General features: G+C 31.2%; 1 protein-coding gene and 1 pseudogene across 1 annotated transcript; both read right to left on the bottom strand.

Moving 5' to 3' along the window:
- Positions 1 to 603: 603 nt before the first annotated feature.
- On the bottom strand, positions 604 to 4678 carry LOC123205370 (annotated as a pseudogene).
- A 1982-nt stretch (positions 4679 to 6660) lies between these two features.
- Positions 6661 to 7262, bottom strand: LOC123205395. The gene has a single exon (XM_044622340.1). The coding sequence runs from the start codon at positions 7161 to 7163 to the stop codon at positions 6771 to 6773; it is 393 nt and encodes a 130-aa protein (XP_044478275.1). The 5' UTR covers positions 7164 to 7262; the 3' UTR covers positions 6661 to 6770.
- Between the last annotated feature and the right edge of the window lie 10741 nt (positions 7263 to 18003).

The raw sequence follows: 18003 nt of genomic DNA, 5'->3' as shown, positions 1-18003 counted from the left end.
AAAAGGCAGAAAAGCAAAATAATTCAAAAGCAAATTGAGCTCCCCTTTCGCTACAATTGAAAGAAAAGAAAATGTTATCATAGAAAAAGGATAAATCTCACTGAACCCATAAAATTCAAAGTTTTTTTGGCAGATTCCCTTATTTTTTGGGTCTCGAGGAAATCAAATTCAAGAAGATTTGGCATGTGATTCGACCATTTTATGATTCAATGTTTTATCATTTCTAGTTTGTCAATTTTGCGCTTGTGGGTCTCTATGATTTCTGCTTATAATATTATTTTGATTTGTGTTCTTGAAATTCTAAAGAAAAAGGAATTTTAAATTATTAATTTGGTTGGATTGGTTGTTATGTCATATTTGTCATGATTATTTTGGATACTTACTAATATTTAGAATTCCATTTTTAATTAATTAATTCACAAATAATCCAAACATCATCTAGCTTGATTTTGATTTTGAAACTAAATATAATTTTGGGAAGCAGTGGATTCAATCCAACCCGTGTTTAGGTTAACTTAAGCTCAAATTGAAATCATAATAACCAATTTGATAATGAATTCATACGCTTTGAGTTTATTCATGATATCGTTGAAAGTCTATTGATGAAAAATGAATAATATTATTAAATAAACAAATATATTAATTTTGAATTGAGCTAAAATTCCAATTCAGTTTTTGGTCCTGGTGAAGGACATATAAATGATACAAATGCACAAATAATGAGAATTTACAGTCTAGATTCTATATCTACAGGGTCCAACAAAAGATCAGACACAAGCAAAATCTGCTGAAGATATGTGAGATCAGTGCCGGGAGGCTATAATAATGTGATGTGCCCCATTTGAGCAACAGCGAAGAATAATACCGGAGTGATTTCCACATCATTCCAGGGGTTCAATAATTTCCACAAGTTCATTACAGAGCCCTGTGAAGACAACTGAATCTGTCTCGACAGGTTTGAATTTGATCAGTGCTGAAGGGACCAAATCCTGTATCAATCACTCGCCGTTTGATTAATACAGGATGTAACAGTTCAAATTCTAAACCGGGTTCTTTCAGTGTCAAGCTCACCAACTGAAAACCAAAGAGAACCATTTATATCATTTTAGCATTATCATGCAAAATCGTATTGTCTATTCTTGAATTTAGTAAAATAGAAAACAAAGCTCTATTGTTAAGCAAGCTCCAGTCTGAAATTTTTATCCCAGTACCAGTTAAGTACATGAGACTCGGTTAAAAAAAATGTGCACTAATAAAATTTCTATCGCATAACTGTATTTACAGACCTCATAGAGAGCGGTTGTTTGCTCCCAAGGGCCAAAAACACCTTGGAGCACCCCTCTGTCAGGAAACTGGACAAGGATAATAGTTCTGCTGTATCTCTTCTTTGCAGCTTTCACCTGCTTCTCCCTGTAACACCTAGGAATCAAAAGCTGCAATTCTTCAATCATGTTTTTCCTCGCATTAGCTTCTCTCTTCAGCTCCAAAGCTGATAGGTTGTAGAAGGAATCTGGCAGCTTGATTCTTGCTGCCATGCTTTCAGGTACAGAGAAAAAGACTCGGATCCAAAATAACCATATAAATGATTATTTCATATACTTTCACGATACATCGATACAGGACATGTTGACAGATAATTTAAAAGAAAACACAAATAATTTAAAGGGGATTTTATTAAATTTAAAAAAAAACCTACTACACTCACAGAGCAATAATATAGGGAACACTGTTAGATTTACTTGTGTATCACAAAGCACATATCGCAGATAATATCACGGTCATGCACATTATATTCAAGACTAATCTCGGAGATCAAAGAGCAGGCAATGAGTGGTTTAAAGAGTCTGCTAAAAAATAAGATAGATTATAATATAGTTTGATGAAGTTTTGGAAACTCTTCTAGACAATGCTTGAGCCAATGAAATTTATAGCCAATTTCGGTGAAAATGATGGTCCAAAAATGCACTGGGAAAGCAATTTGATAAATTCAACCAAAAATCAAATAATTGACTTTGATGTTACAAACTGAGCAATTCACCCCACATAATCATATCAACAACATTAGTGGTAGGTAGCTCTCCAGCAAATCCTCTTGTCTCGTTTTATGGATTTTTTTACAAGACAAGATCTCAGGCATTACTTAAACATCGAGCACGAATACTCAAGAAAATTCTCTAAATTGGAATTTCATTCAATTGAAGAATCTGTTGGTTATAGGAATAATGATATGCCCAGTTCTGTTCAAATATTAGCATTAAACTTCAGTGTCAGGGAGACGTCATCTCTTTGTCTTAGCAAGAGAGTATACATATATTTAAGGTCAATGGTGGTGGAAAATCCTCAAAATTGACACATTCATTTAATTGGAAATGTAAAGAGATATTTCAGGGGCAATGATACTGCAAATTCTGTTCAGATTCTAGGCATCATAATCCCTCAAGCCAATCTCTATGGAAATCCTTCCAAATGATCTCTTCAAAACAACTTTGAAAGAATATAGATAGGTAAAGGCGCCTTTGGTACTCCTAGTTGTATTCAGTTCCTAGTCTAAGCCTTAGATTTCCTGATGTATAAACTTCAAACCAAATGTATGATTAAGATATCCAATAATAGCGCGTTGCATTTTCTTATTTAGTTTTCCTGAAAATCATCAGAATTTGTCTTCAATTTCCAGGCATGGATAAACCATGAAATATGAGTTCTTTGGGTTAAAAATGTCAATGGAGTAAATTATGCTGTCCCCTTGTCCAAACTTGTTTTCACAAATGGTAATTGAAGGGGAAAGTGGGTTTGGAAAAAATAAGATCAATATACTCCACTATATTCAAGTATCTTTTAGACAAGGCAGGTGGACAAACTTTCAAATCTTTAAAGCATATTTTAATTTGTACCTAATTTGGTTCACTCCTTTTCTACTTGAAAAAGCAATCTTCCTTCATCTTGTGAGCCAATCCCATGTTCGATTGTTTAAGTAAATGTTTGACCATTGCCCTAATGTTTCATCTTAGACTTCAAACAGCAATTCTACATCATTCCTAGACAAGTGCATAAAAACTTATTTTGAAGTCTAGAATGATGCAGGAGGGTAATAGTTGGACATTTACTTGAACAATTGAATTTTGATTGGATTTGATTCAAAAGATATAAAAATATTTCTAGTTCAAATAGAAGAGAAGGAACCAAATAAGGCACACATTAAATTGACTTTAATCTACTTTCAAACTTTTAAAGAACTGTCTCGTGGCAAAATTAGAAACACATACAGAAATTTTAATCTACTCTAAAATTTTGAAAATCGATTAAAGCCAACTTATTGTGTGCCTAATCCAGTTAAATTACAAATCTTTCTTTATCTTGTGGGCCAAATCCAATTAAAGTTAGATTGTTCTATTATATATTTGATCACTGCCCTCTTACATGTCTAAAAATGATTTAGGAGAGTAGTGATCAGACATTTACTTTTAAATAGTCAAACTTTGATAGAAATTTTCCCTCAAGACAAAGAAGGATTTCTAATTCATACTATGTGTGACTTCTCTTAAATGGTAAATAGCCATTTATTTTACAATATGTTAATCTGCCACTCATCACACACTGTGTGGCTTCTCTTAAATGGTAGAACAATCAACAAACACATGTAACATGTAAGACAAAAATTGAACTGTAAAACATTGAACTGTACAACATTGTTTCTTATCTTTGTAATTGAACTGTAAAACATATATTCTATTTGGTTTAATCAGCTGTTTAGGAATTTTTTTTTTGTAAAATTTGACTTAGCAAGCTTCAAAAGACAAAAATGTGGGATACAAAAACCTGCTGAAAATTTCAATTTGTCATACGATTATTGTGCTACCATGTTTAAAACCTCATATACAATCAGACAACAAACACTCAAGTAAACATCCTTCCTAAATCATTAACCTGCGGTGTTCACTGTTATAAATTCAAGAATAAATCAGACTCAGCACTATATGAAATCATAGACTCATTTAAATATTGAAGCTAATAAACATCAATTCATCATCTACAAAGTACAAAACAAGCCATGTACCTGTCTATCAACCTTGATCGGCTCAATGTGTTCCACGGTCTCATCCTTAGCTTCCTCCTCCTTCAACTTCTCAAATTTGCGAGGCACTTCAACCTTTTTTGGAACCAACAACAACTCCACTACCTTACCAATCCTCTCCTCATCAGGAACCTCCATTACTGCCCACATTTCCCCACTTTCTTCCTTCAATTCAAACCCAAGAAACTTCAGTAACTCAACTGCTCCAGGAACGTTGCCAACTGCCTTCCTGATCTTTGGATCACTCATCTGAAGTCTCCTAAACTTGGTATTCTCCGGCTCCTTCACTACATTACCCAACAATTTCCGCACCACTTCAACTGACCCTTCCTTTGGCTTCCCAGACAAAAACACACCAACACAAGTCTCCAATTAACTCCTAGACTCACCCAAAACACCATCAGTATGACCATTATTATTTCTATCATCAGTTGAACTGCTATTATTACTATTATTCACACAACTCTCAACATGTAAAGAAACCTCTTCTTCAGTCCTAAAAGCCTGCCCACAAATCGGACATTCAAACAAATTTAAAGAATACCCATGTTGTGATCGCTTCCCTGAAGTGATCAACGAACCATACGGGTCAAACCCATTAGAGGGTCACAAAGCCGGACCTACCACTCTCTTCAGAAACGAGCGATTTCTGAGAAACAGGAGAAGAAGGGTTTGGCAGAGGTTTTGGCTTTGTGGCTCTAAACCAAACTGACCCATGACTCAACTTAGTTTGAGTCACATTCATTAAGTTCAAATTTGAACGGCTTCAAATTAAAAGATTTGATTTATTTTTTAAATCAAACTAAACTTCAATTTTTAACATGACTCCACTCAAATTTATGACTAAAATTAGTGATTCAAATTCGTAATTTTGATTTATGGTTTGAGTTCACAACTTATGTATAAAAACATCACCGTTTTTGTCAATTATTTGATTAAAATAATTTTATCAATAAACCATGAACTCAAATCATGAATTCAAATCAAGTCATAAACCAAACTCGAACATAATCAAGTCAAACCATTTTTTATTCAAACAGAACTCGAATCAGAAGATGTTTAGGCTCAATCCGGTTCATATACTCCATAGTGTGCATATTCCTTGTAATTGCAGGATCTTCAGAAATTTTCATAGCAAAGCAGTACATAATATGCGCATTAAGAATGTAATTTAAAATATAGGCTTTCATTAAGTCGTTAATAACTTACCTATGAAAACTTTCAACTATAAATTGGTTCAAATTATAATTTACACAACAAGATTCATGGAAAAAAAAAAAATGGGGTCTGGCTTCAACGAGAAAATGACTGCAACAGACGATGTGAAGCCAAGTTGCCAGAATGAACTACTCCAATACTTCATCTGTAAGTTCACAATAAACATGAAAATGATGGGGCGACTCCAGACCTTTTTAATAACCTGAATAGAAGTAATCCATTCAATATTTATTTTTGGCACAGACCCTGCTTTGCTTAAGAGTTAAGATCATAAGCAGACTGAAAACAATGCTAGTGAACCACCTTGATTATATTTAACCAATGTCCAACATACCATCAAAGTATCTGCCACAATCAGCTAAGAGCTAATAATATTCTTCTTCCTTGTGGTATTTAACTATCCTAGACCTAGACGAAACTCAGAAAGTCATCGAGAAACTTACGAAATTGAAGTGGCAGGCGTGACAAATGTTCATACAACTTAGCAGACAAGGAAAAATGAAGATTCTCATATGTTGAGACTCTTTTAAATGTTGCATCGCAAAGCAGCAACAATGAAGTAATCTAACAATCCATTCAGAAGTTTAGAAAAAAAAAAGCATAAAGAGGATGCAAAAGAAATCTTACTAGCATGAATTTATAACAATAACAAGATACCTTAACATCAAAAACCAGAGTACCACCCAGAATTTTCAGCTGATCTTGGCATCAAATATTCAATTGAAAATATCTAACTCGGCACACCAAGAAACCATAGCAGTAATACCCACTATACTCCAACAATTTTTTGACTATGTTGTTTGATCATGCCTAAAAGACATAAGCGGGAGTGTAGCCCTCGCAGCCAAGGGTCAAGGGGGTGAGCCCCTCGGACCTAAGTTTAATGAGAGTTTATTTAGAACTACATATATAAATATGTATATCTCTTGTATCTTATAACCATAAAAATTACTAAGAAACCTATATCGGTGTGAACATATGCATTGTTTATTGAACCACATAAATCAGTCATTTTCTGTGTGCATTATTTTGATTTCCAATTTTTTTTTTTTTTTTTTGCTTGATTTGTTTCCTAACAACAACAGCTCTCTATACTAAGCAGAGATTATGAACAAACTTCTCACTATCAATCAACTCCCAATCATAAACATTAAACTAAACACTTAGCCTTATCAAATCAATACATAAAACACTAGACTGTAGCAACTTAACTTTGCAACATACAGTCAATAATGCCCACTATCAAAAATCTATTGCAGTGCATTTTTTAAAATTCTAAACTCCCATTGAATAATACATAACAAACAATCCGAAGACTGAAGATTGCCCTGAAACAAGCGAGCACTGAAACAAAGTTATCACACAGAACGTCTAGAAATGAAACACCATTCAGTAAATAAAAGTGAATTCGCTGAGCTTATCTGAAAGCCTCAATGTAACTTTTAAGCAAAGACAAAGGAAAACAACCTCAATTAATCACTCAATCCTTGTTCTTGAGCCTCTCGATCCTCTGATTCAACAGCTGGATCCTTTCCACAAGATGCGTGACGGAATACAGCAGCCAATAGAACAGCAAAGCCGACGCGATCAAGAGCGCGTTGCGCTGACTCTTCATGATGGACTTCTGGTGGCGCAAGTGTTCCGACGGACTACATGATTCCTCCTCGCACGTCGGGCGCGTCTCATACTTCCAGTAGATATCCATAAGCAGAAAGAGACAAAACGGGACCACCGAAAGGAACGGCTTCAGGAGATTACGCGTCACCGCGAGAAGTCCTCTGCGTAGGCCGTCGAGGCCGGGGATGGTGAGAAGAAGCACCATGATCGCTTCTGCGGCCGCGGTGTACCCGAGCACAACCCATTCGAGAGCCATGGAGGAAACCTAGAATAGATCTGCAAAACGGAGCGTTTCTTGGTCGGTACGGGAGGAGATTTTCATTTGGCGATGAAAAAGATGAGTGTGAGATATTTGGGTTTATATCGTCGAGGCAAAGTGTGGTGACACAAGGCATGAAGAACCTGGAAGGGCCCAAAGGCGTTTAAGAAACATTTGGGGGTTATATCAAAAATGACACAATTTATGGGTTGGGCTAAGATACAAATTTTGATGGCCTAACAGCCCAATCGGGCAGTGTTATTGAAATGGCCTAAAAGCCCAGTTAATTTGTTTTTTACCTAATCAGAGGCATCGGGCTATTTGTTTCTTTGTTTGAAAAGAGTTAGGGAGTTTTGGGCCTATGTTGTGAAACCCGGACTTGATTGACCGATTGAACCGGTCCATCCGAACCGTGGACAGTCTGGTCTGAGCTGAACGTGGAGACAATCATTGATCCGACTTCGGGCCGAAAAAGACTCAGACTAGGTCTTGATTAGGTAAAAACCTGTTTCAGGTTTTAATATACTAATGTTAAGATGTGTAACCATTAAATTAAATTAAATTATGATTAATTATAATATAAAATAGACAAAAACTGTTATAAATATTATTTAAAAGTTTCATTTAACAATACATCAATTGGTTTTTGACTGGGTCAAAACCCGGTTTAGGTTTTAAAACATTGTTTTTAGCTATGGAAATGAAACCCAAATTGAATTGGTTATTTGAAAAAAAACATGTAATTGTTAATTGTTGATATTTGAACCATCACCTTGAAAATGAAGGTTGAACTAGACAAAATTTAATTTTGATTAATCTTAGTATAGATATTATATTTAATTTGTTGGATATAAATAAATATTTTTATCTATGTACAGTCACAAATATACAAAACAAAAACCAAAATATTTATAATTGCGGAATATAAATACTAACTTTCTGTCATTGTTAGATGATTTGTTGTAGAATATATCACTGGAACGTGCTTGCATGTTGTGTCTTTTAGATTATCTAATTTTATAGAATATGATGTATGTATATTTTTTTTAAAATCATTCACCTAGGGATCTTGAAGATGATTTAATATACATCATATCATAAAGAAAGGATGTAAACTAAAGAATATGAAAAGAAAGGAGTTACGCACCACTCAACAATTAACTACTTTAAGCAGTTACAAAAATGATAATAAGGGTAGTTATCAAAATGAAGGGAAACTGACATAATTATCAAATAATAAATTTGTTTTGAATATTATTTTAAAATTTATTTAGACAATTAATCGATTGGGTCATTGATTGAGTCAAATCCTGATCTAGGTTTTAAAACATTGTTTTTATCTAACAAAATTTTGGAATTGTTGAGATTTGAACTTACAAATGAAAGTTGTCTTAGACTAAAATTAATTTTGATTGATTTTAATTCAAAATTTATATTTAATGATTAAATAGCAAAATTTTTTTTGAATATTATTTTAAAGTTTATTTAGACCACCAGTCTAACCACTTGAATTGAGAAACATGGAACCCTTGACTAGATTAAAACTTGATTTGGGTTTTAAAAAATGTAAAAAGCTTGAACCAATTTGAATACTAATAATGATATGCTATCATTTGATTATACAATATTTTATACTTAATTAAAAATTACCGTAGCACGTAGTGATTCATCATTTTTGACACTCAATTTAGTTATCATTTTAAGTGTACATAGTTTGGTTGCAAATACAAAGTCTATTTTTTATATTTTGTTAAAATGAAATATAATTCATTTCATTGGAATATTGAGAAATTATATCATGTGAATGAAAAACATATATATTTAAAATACAAATATAATTAATTAATTGAAATAGAATTATAGATTTAAAGAGAATTGAGAAATATGAAAAGGAAAAGCAAGAAGAATTGCAATACTTGCGATATGACAAAAATGCAATATTCACGATATGACAAAAGTAGATATTATTCATTTTAAACCTTTTAGTTTGTTCCCATAATGAATTTACTATTTGATATTAGGAGTGGATATGATATGAGTTAAATCGAGCTTGGATTGGTATTTAACTCAAGATCAACCATTCATTGATGTTATTTTATCAAAACTTGCTTTATTAATGATTTTTCTTATTCTTCTATGACGATATTGTTTAATAGTTAAGTTCGATGTTAAACTAGTTATTCAATCAGTTTGGGTCAAATTTGAAGTGACACTTATTCAAGATCAATTTAGTTTAAATTTGCTTGATTTGATTTGATATTCATTTGGAATGAGTCTTACTATGCTACAAGCCTGAGCATCTTCTTCTTCTTCTTCTTTTTGGGGTACCATCTTCTATAAAAGAAATTCGGTCAACCACTTTGCCTAACTCATTCAAACCACATATAGTTTTTTCCACATCCATCTAATGTTTTTTAACACTTTCAACACCAAAAAGATGATTTAAAAAAGAGAAATATTATGATACTAAATTTTGAGTACTTAATTAGGTACCTAAATGATATATCATCATGTAATTGGTTATTATTTTATTTTTAATTCAAAATCATCTAATTATATAATGACATATTATTTGAATACTTAATTGGGTATTCAAAACTAATACACGTCATTTGAATATATTTCCTCTATCTTATTTTGGAAGTCATCATATTTATCTTATATTTTAAAAAATATGTTTATACTCATAATAATTTTAATATAACATTTATGCCTTTAATTTGTTACATTCTATTTATTTTTTGGGGTTTAATTGTGATTTTTGAAACTTTTGAGGGGCATATTAAAATTTAAAATTTTCAAACAAAACTCTAAACTTTTCTAAAATTCCTTTAAAAATTTAAAAAGTGTTGGTGTGACGAACTAAAGAGGAAGAAGCGTCGATAGTTCGAATCGAAGAGGGTCATCGTTATTTCCTCTAGTACTGACTTCGTTTTCCATTGATTTGCATGTGAAAGCTTCTTATGGAGTTGATTCGACAAAAATCAAAGCCGATGCTAGAGGAAAACACAACAACCCTCTTCGATTCATGTTGCTAGAGCTTCTTTTTTTGTCATGGGACATCGTTGGTGGTGGTAGAAAGCAGGAAGGATAATGGTGGTCGTCACCGTCATAGTCGCCATTGTCGTTGTCGTTGCCGTCGCTGTCACCAGAGAGCAAAAAACCCTAAAGGTTTCTGGGGGTGAAATATTACTTTTTCAAAGTTGAGATAGGGTGAAATGTTACTTTTCAATACCTGAGCAGAAAAAATGAAATAAAATTATATATTTTTAGTACAAAAGATAAAATAACGATTTTACTTTTATATTTAACTGAAAATTTTAATAGTAGTTAATCCATAAGCGGGTGTTTAGGTTTTTTCACTATCGTGAGTATATTTTTGAGATTTGACCAACACTTAGATGAGAAATAGTTATTTGGCCTCTATTATAATAAGAATAAAACTATATATAAAAATAAATCATACTAATATATTAATATAGTATCTAATTAAGTGATGTGTGATGATTTATTTTTTCTCTTTTTTTAAAATCAAGTTTAATTATATATTGCTAAGTCAGTTTGTATAAATAGATTAGTAAATTTTGTTTATATATATAATATTACTTTTATAATTATACTAACTTTTTATTTTATTTTTTTATTATTATCAAAAGTATATAAAAATATGTTATAGTTTCATTTTAGCTAGTAAATTTTGTAATATGAAGCAATATTTTCATACTCTGACCAACCCGTTGAATGGTCCGAATTGGATTTTTTTCCTATTTGACGTGTCAAATTGAGACATCAACATTGTTTTATATATATATATATATATATATATATATATATATATATATATATATATATATATATATATAAAATTAGATTTGTGACTTGATGATATGGTGATTAACTCCCAATTGTCGGTTCCAATAATTACAAAATTTTTCATTTTCCTAATCGCAAAATGGATTAAATAAAAATTAAAACTGTGTAACCAAGTGTGGTGTATTCTCTGCCTTGCAATAGTCTATTGAAAATTTTCATATTTTCATCTTAAAATAGATTAAATAAAAATTAGAATAACATGGTGTTCTTCTTGCCTTGCAATTGTGCATTGGACCTAGATTAAATCGGCGGTTGAATTGCATCGATTCAACCATCATTTGAAGTGATCCAACAACTTAAATATTTTAAAACTTCAATGGATTGAATTGACCACACGTCCATTAGACCCAAAGTGAATCAACAATTAAACTACAACCCAATGAGATTTGACTGATTCAATTGCATTTTGAAGTGGTCAGATTATTTAAACACTTCAAAACTAGAGCAATGAGAAGTAAATTGAATAGATGAAATTCAGTGCAAACAATTATGAATAGTATAAAGTTTTTAACACGTTTTAGTTTGTTACTTGAAAGCCTAAATTCACAAATATGCTATTGATTGGATTGAGAAAATTCTAGTATGAATGCAAAAAAATTCATCCTTAAGCTTCTTTACAATCTTATATTTATCGGAGAAGAGACTAAAGTTACATGTGTTATTGAATACAAAATCTGTAATACAATGGATTTTGATAATTTTCATTATTTTCGACAGATCGTGTGCTCTTGATATGGTAAAGTAATTACAATCCAATTATAATTGATGGTTGTGAGAATAATAGTGATTATTAAATTGTATTCTTCCAACTATTTCTGAATGTGAAAGCTACACATAACTAACTTGTATATAGGCGATATGTCTGGTCATTGATCATGTAATTTATTACGATCTAATGAGTAATCGTCTCATGGGTGTCAAATCTATGAATTTCACTAAAAATGAGTCTTGAACATAAAATAAAAATCATTTGTTCGTTGTAGGTGCTTTTTGAGTGTGTTTCAGTGTCGTTCTTCGTAGGATGAGCTTTAGTTGTTTCCCATGACCTCTTATGGTTGCATTTGTTTAGTTAATATATATTTTAGTTACTAAAAAAAAAAAAAATCTTTGCTACAATATGATAGTTCTTTCAATAAAGTTAAATGATCCATCAGGTTGGCAAAAATCCCATGAGAACTACAGAAAGTCAGTTTTAATAATGTCATCTACACAATATTATGTTAACAAATTAATACTCATAGATAATACATATAGTTTTATTTATAATATAAAAGATCATTTTAATTTTTACCTTTTTTATTCTAAGTTTTCATAATCTGCCTCCTACATTTTATAGTGTGTCTGTCTATAATCATGATTAAGAGAAGAGATTAAAATGTAAATGTAATGGTACAGAAGATAACATAAAAACAAGACTTCATACATTAATAAAGAATATTGATTTGTGCATTAATGATAATAAGTATTAATTTATGTATTATTATATAATTAAATATTATTTTATTTATAATTAAAAAATATTTAATTACTATTAATACATAAATTAATACTAATTACCAATAATTTTATTGAACCCAAAACAACAAAAAGGATGTGGACAAGGACCGGATTAGGACAGATTGAGAATACCAAGCTAAAAAGATATTAAAGCTAAAAAGCAAAAGAATAATTGATGAGAGAGAACATTTTCCCCAAAAAAAATTAATATAACCCACTTGGTGTCAGGATTCTGTTTGCCGGTGGCTTAATTCCATTATAATTATCCCCTTGAATTTATTATTTAATCATGGTTGAATGACTATTTCTCACCCCTAAGGGTATACTTGATTTAGGTAATATTTTATTATAAAAATAAAAAATTATTAAAAATATAGATTATTTAAAAAATTATTTAATATAAATTATTATTATGTTTGATAAAATTTGATAAATATAAATAATTATTGTATTTAGTTGGATGTAATAAAAGAATATTAATATATTATTTTACTTAAAATGACATTGAATATAATTATTTTTAAATATTATTTATAATATATTAATTAAAAATGAAAGTATTTTTGTCTTAAAAATTAATAAATAAAATTGTAATAAATTCAAAAATATATTGATAATATTTTAATACATAAGATAAAGTTAGTAATCAGATTATTTTTTATATTACTTATCACATCACTATTAATAATAAAATATTATTATAATATTTTATTATTTATAAATCAAATAAAATAATTTTAATAATAAAAAATAGGTTAATAAAGTAAACTCTCGTTAGCTTAAGGGAAACAACCCCTAAGTTTTAAAAGTCACCTAACTTCTCCTCTACTTCTCATCTCTGCATTCCAAGTGGCATTGAATTCAGTCATTTTTAGGCCAAACAGTTATTGCCACTTGTCGAGACCTTGTCACACTTTTGAAGAAAACTTTGATTTGAGGTTGAAGGGTGGAGGTAGGTGATTTGATGAAAATGATTGGAAATTCAATCCAATTATTGTAAAATCAACACAGGATTGAATTTACACACCCGAAATATAATTTGAGCAAATTGATGATGATTCAAAGCCTAATGATTAAATTTCTAGAACCCAATTTGCTTCAATGCATTGTAGAAATCAATTCTGTGTGTGATATTTCTTCTGTGAAAATGCTAGAGAGAAGAAGCAGGAAAGTTTTTAGTTTTTGTGTGTGTTTACTGCATTGGGAGTTGAGCGATAGTTTTGGAACTTTAGACAATGTCTCATTTGCCCTTAACCTCCCTTAACTATTATGGACGGTAATGTAAAGTAACACATTGGCCATAGGTTAGGCTACCTATCATAAGTGGATCAAATCTAATATATCCAACTCACACATGATGGATGATCTAAATTAAATACTTAAACACAAAAATATCATACAATAATATATTTTATATTTACAAATATATCGTGCGACCTTACAAGTAACCTGTATTTGAGAGCCAATTACTATACATATGTTAGGAATAACATAGTCACTTTAACATAGAAAAATATAATAAAATGTTTGCCTCACTATACCTAGACTTAGTTGATAACACAAGCTTTTCTAATCCTTCAAAAAATAATTGTGTTATCTTTTTATGTATTCATGATCAAGTCATATCTTTCATATGATCAACAAGATTGACCGACCAATGGATACATGTAATTCATAAGTCTTTCTCTTCTGCTCGAAATTTTCAATTTAAACTTAATTAATTTTATAGTCATGTTCTATAGATTGAATCATACATAATTATAGGTATCAAGCTAAAATAGCAAACACTAAGAATAAATATTGAACAACAATAAAGAGTTTAAATGTACCAACATAAGATAAACATCACAAAGTCTCACACAGTGAGAAAAAGAGATTCATTCACTCACTACTTCTATTGGTTGACTTATGCACACATGGTATGAAACATATGCTATAGTGTATATTTTCCATAAATGTTATACATCAACACTGTGTAGATCTAAATCAATTGCTATATCCAATGCATAACTTGAATTCTTAAGCATCTTCAAACTTGCAGGTATTTATTAAGAATTCATATATGATATTCACAAGTTATTTGGATGTAAGGAATCCAAACGATCATTGTCAAATATATCTATCCATGACCTCATCTGAACTAATCATTAAGGTGACATTTTGAGTTTAATAATTCTTTCATAAAAAAATATGTCTCATCTTTACTCGCTTTTTCAGTGTCAAAGGCGGTTGCTTATGTGAGTAAGTTTATCTATAACTTGTGTGTCATTATAATCTTGTTGAACTTTCAAACAAAACAATGTGTATACAATGAAACACTAAAAATTTTCGAGATGCAATTTAAAACAAAATGAAGTTGAATTCATGATTTTTGACATTGTATCACAAGTACAATAAATATGCTTAACAACTTATCAACCATAATCTATGCAATCCAAGAGAATTAACATATGCAAGATATAAAAATCTCGAAACATATATGGTTAAAGGATTAGCAACCATATGATGCATAGAAATGTACTGTACACGTCTGTTTTGGAAATGATATCCCTTACAAAATTATATCTAATGTCGATATATTTGGTTCTATTATAAAATTTGAAATCTTTTGTAAAAACTATCTCAACTTGTTATGACAATGGACATCTATTGCTCCAATAATATCATCCTGTATACCTAAATTTATAAAGAATCTTTTTAATCAAATAATTTCTTTCACAATCAGCGAACAAACTATATACTGGTCCTTTATTTTGGATAAGACTGTGCATGTTTGTTTTTTACTACTCCTAAGATATGTCGCCCTTTTAGAGTAAAAATGCATAACCAAAAATGAATTTGTGTTATCTAAATCACCTCACCAGTTGACATCTAACTAGCCAACCAAACGCAAATTTAATCCTTGATAGCACAAATAATAATCCATAGTGTTTTTAAATATCTCAATATCCTTTTTACAGCCTTTTAGTAGTCTTTTCCAGGATTTGACTAATTTCGACTAACCAGCCCAACAACAAAACAAATGTCTGTGCATGTTCACACTATAACATACATAAGACATCTAATGACATTTTAATAAGATACTTTTGACATTTCTTTTCTTTCAATTTGAGTTTTGGGACACATTTCTTGGCTTAACCATTTGCCTTTTGACACAAGATTATCAATGAGTTTATAGTTTGTCATATTGAATCATTTTAAAATCTTTTGTAGGGGTGTGCATAATTTGGTTCAAACCGTAAAACCAGATTGAACAGTTTGAAAATTACGGTTTGGTTTGGTTTGAATTATAAAATGGTTTGGTTTGAGTTGAAAAATTAAAAAAAAAACAGTTTACGGTTTGAACGGTTTTCAAACCAAACCAAACCGTAAACCGTACATATATATATATATATATATATATATATATATATTTACACAACAACTATGTTTATGATAGTATTATTATAATTTTATTAAATTTCACATATGGAAGACATTGATGATCATTTTTCATTAATTATGTCTTTTAATCATGGTTATTATTCATTTATTTTTTCTTGAATTTGAAAAATTGAAAGTGAATATTTTTTATTCTGTTTGAACCGTAAACCGAACCGCACCAAACCGTATATTTTCAGTTTGGTTTGGTTTGGTCTGTAATTTAAAATGGTTTGGTTTGGTTTGAAATTTTTTCAAATCGTTTTTTTCAATTTGGGTTGAAAAATATTGTAAATCGCACCAAACCGGACTGTGCACACCCCTAATCTTTTGAATATAATATTCTAGTGACAGAGTTAAAATTTTTTTAAAATGATCATTTTTTATTTTAATACCCAATAGGTAATATGTTTCACTTATATCCTTCATATCAAAATTCATAGACAACCATCTTTAATTGACAATCATATACTTCAATTTGTATGCAACTATTAACACATCATTTATGTATAGAGCTAGAATTACAAATTTGTTATTGAACTTTTTCAAATAAACACAATGGCCTTGATTGATCATTTTAAAGTCATAAAATATTATAGTCTTTTAAAATTTCAAGTACCATTGTTTGGATAATTGTTTTAGGTCATATATTGATCTGATAGAACTTATTCTGGCTATGCTATGTAACGAAGATTGTTTGTTCTGAATCAAACAAGAATGTACTTATTTTCACTAAATTTATCCAACTTGTGGTGTGGACAAAACCCCTTACAATGCTTATTAATTCTCTGCCCTTTTAACAAAGCAGTAGCTACCTATTTATAATAGCAATTGAAACTAACAATGCTAATTATTCTCAACAAATTGAACCAAGTCTACCATATCCTAGAATTCCTAAAATGAAGCAATCTTAACAACAGCATCAATATCTCTTGTAACGGCTAATAGTCAAGTCAATCCCTTATCTTCAGAGCTTCAATTGTGGCTTTAATCTTGGTACTTGGGATTTGATCTCCTCCTCCTTGTAGGTCTAACATCTGCCGCCCCTGGAAGATCAATCATGTCCTCATGATTAAAGTCTGGAAATTGCTGTTCGAACACATCCACTGGCTCCCACGTTGCTTCCTCGGCAGGAAGATGTTGCCACTCAACAAGAATTTCAGGCTGTATTCGTTTGCCCACTTTGACCCACCGATTCATTTTAATTGCTTTGGGACTGACCTGTAAACTTCCATCATCCAAGACTGGTGGTACTGCACTAATTGGAATTAGATTATCACCAATCCTTTTTTTAAGACAAGATATGTGAAAAATCGGATGGATTCGAGAACCTTCAGGAAGCGCTAGCTCATAAGCCACAGCACCGATTTTTTTGATAATGGGATAAGGGCCAAAAAATTTACTTGCTAATTTTTTATTTGCCCTTCTGAAGACAGAATTCTGTCGAAAGTGCTGGAGTTTTAAATACACTTGATCACCGACCTCAAACTGTTCATCTCGTCGATGTCGGTCTGCCATCTGTTTCATCCTATTTTGTGCTTTTTCCAGGTTTTGTTTGAGCAATTTTAATAACGCATCTCGATTTGTCAGTTCTTGATCAACTTCATTTACCGTAGCACTGCCTGGTAGATGCCGAACCATACTTGGGGGTGGCCGGCCATAGAGAGCTTGAAAAGGAGTGATGTCGATTGCACTGTTGAATGTTGTATTGTACCAAAATTCTGCCCATGGTAATTGGCTACTCCACTGCTTCGGGTTTTGACTTGTCATACAACGGAGGTATTGTTGAAGGCTTCGGTTAACTACTTCAGTTTGTCCATCGGTTTCTGGATTGTAAGCTGACGACATCTTTAATTGTGTGCCTTGTAATTTAAAGAACTCTTGCCAAAATTTGCTTGTAAACACAACATCCCGATCACTCACAATATTTCGTGGGATTCCATGTAATCGAGCCACCCTATCCACGAACACTTCAGCTATACTTTTGGCAGTAAACGGATGGCTTATGACGATAAAATGAGCATACTTTGTTAACCTGTCCACCACG

Source organism: Mangifera indica, unplaced genomic scaffold (genome assembly GCF_011075055.1).
Source record: "Mangifera indica cultivar Alphonso unplaced genomic scaffold, CATAS_Mindica_2.1 Un_0004, whole genome shotgun sequence".
Classification (NCBI taxonomy): Eukaryota; Viridiplantae; Streptophyta; class Magnoliopsida; order Sapindales; family Anacardiaceae; genus Mangifera; species Mangifera indica.
This window is presented reverse-complemented; position numbering and strand designations above follow the sequence as displayed.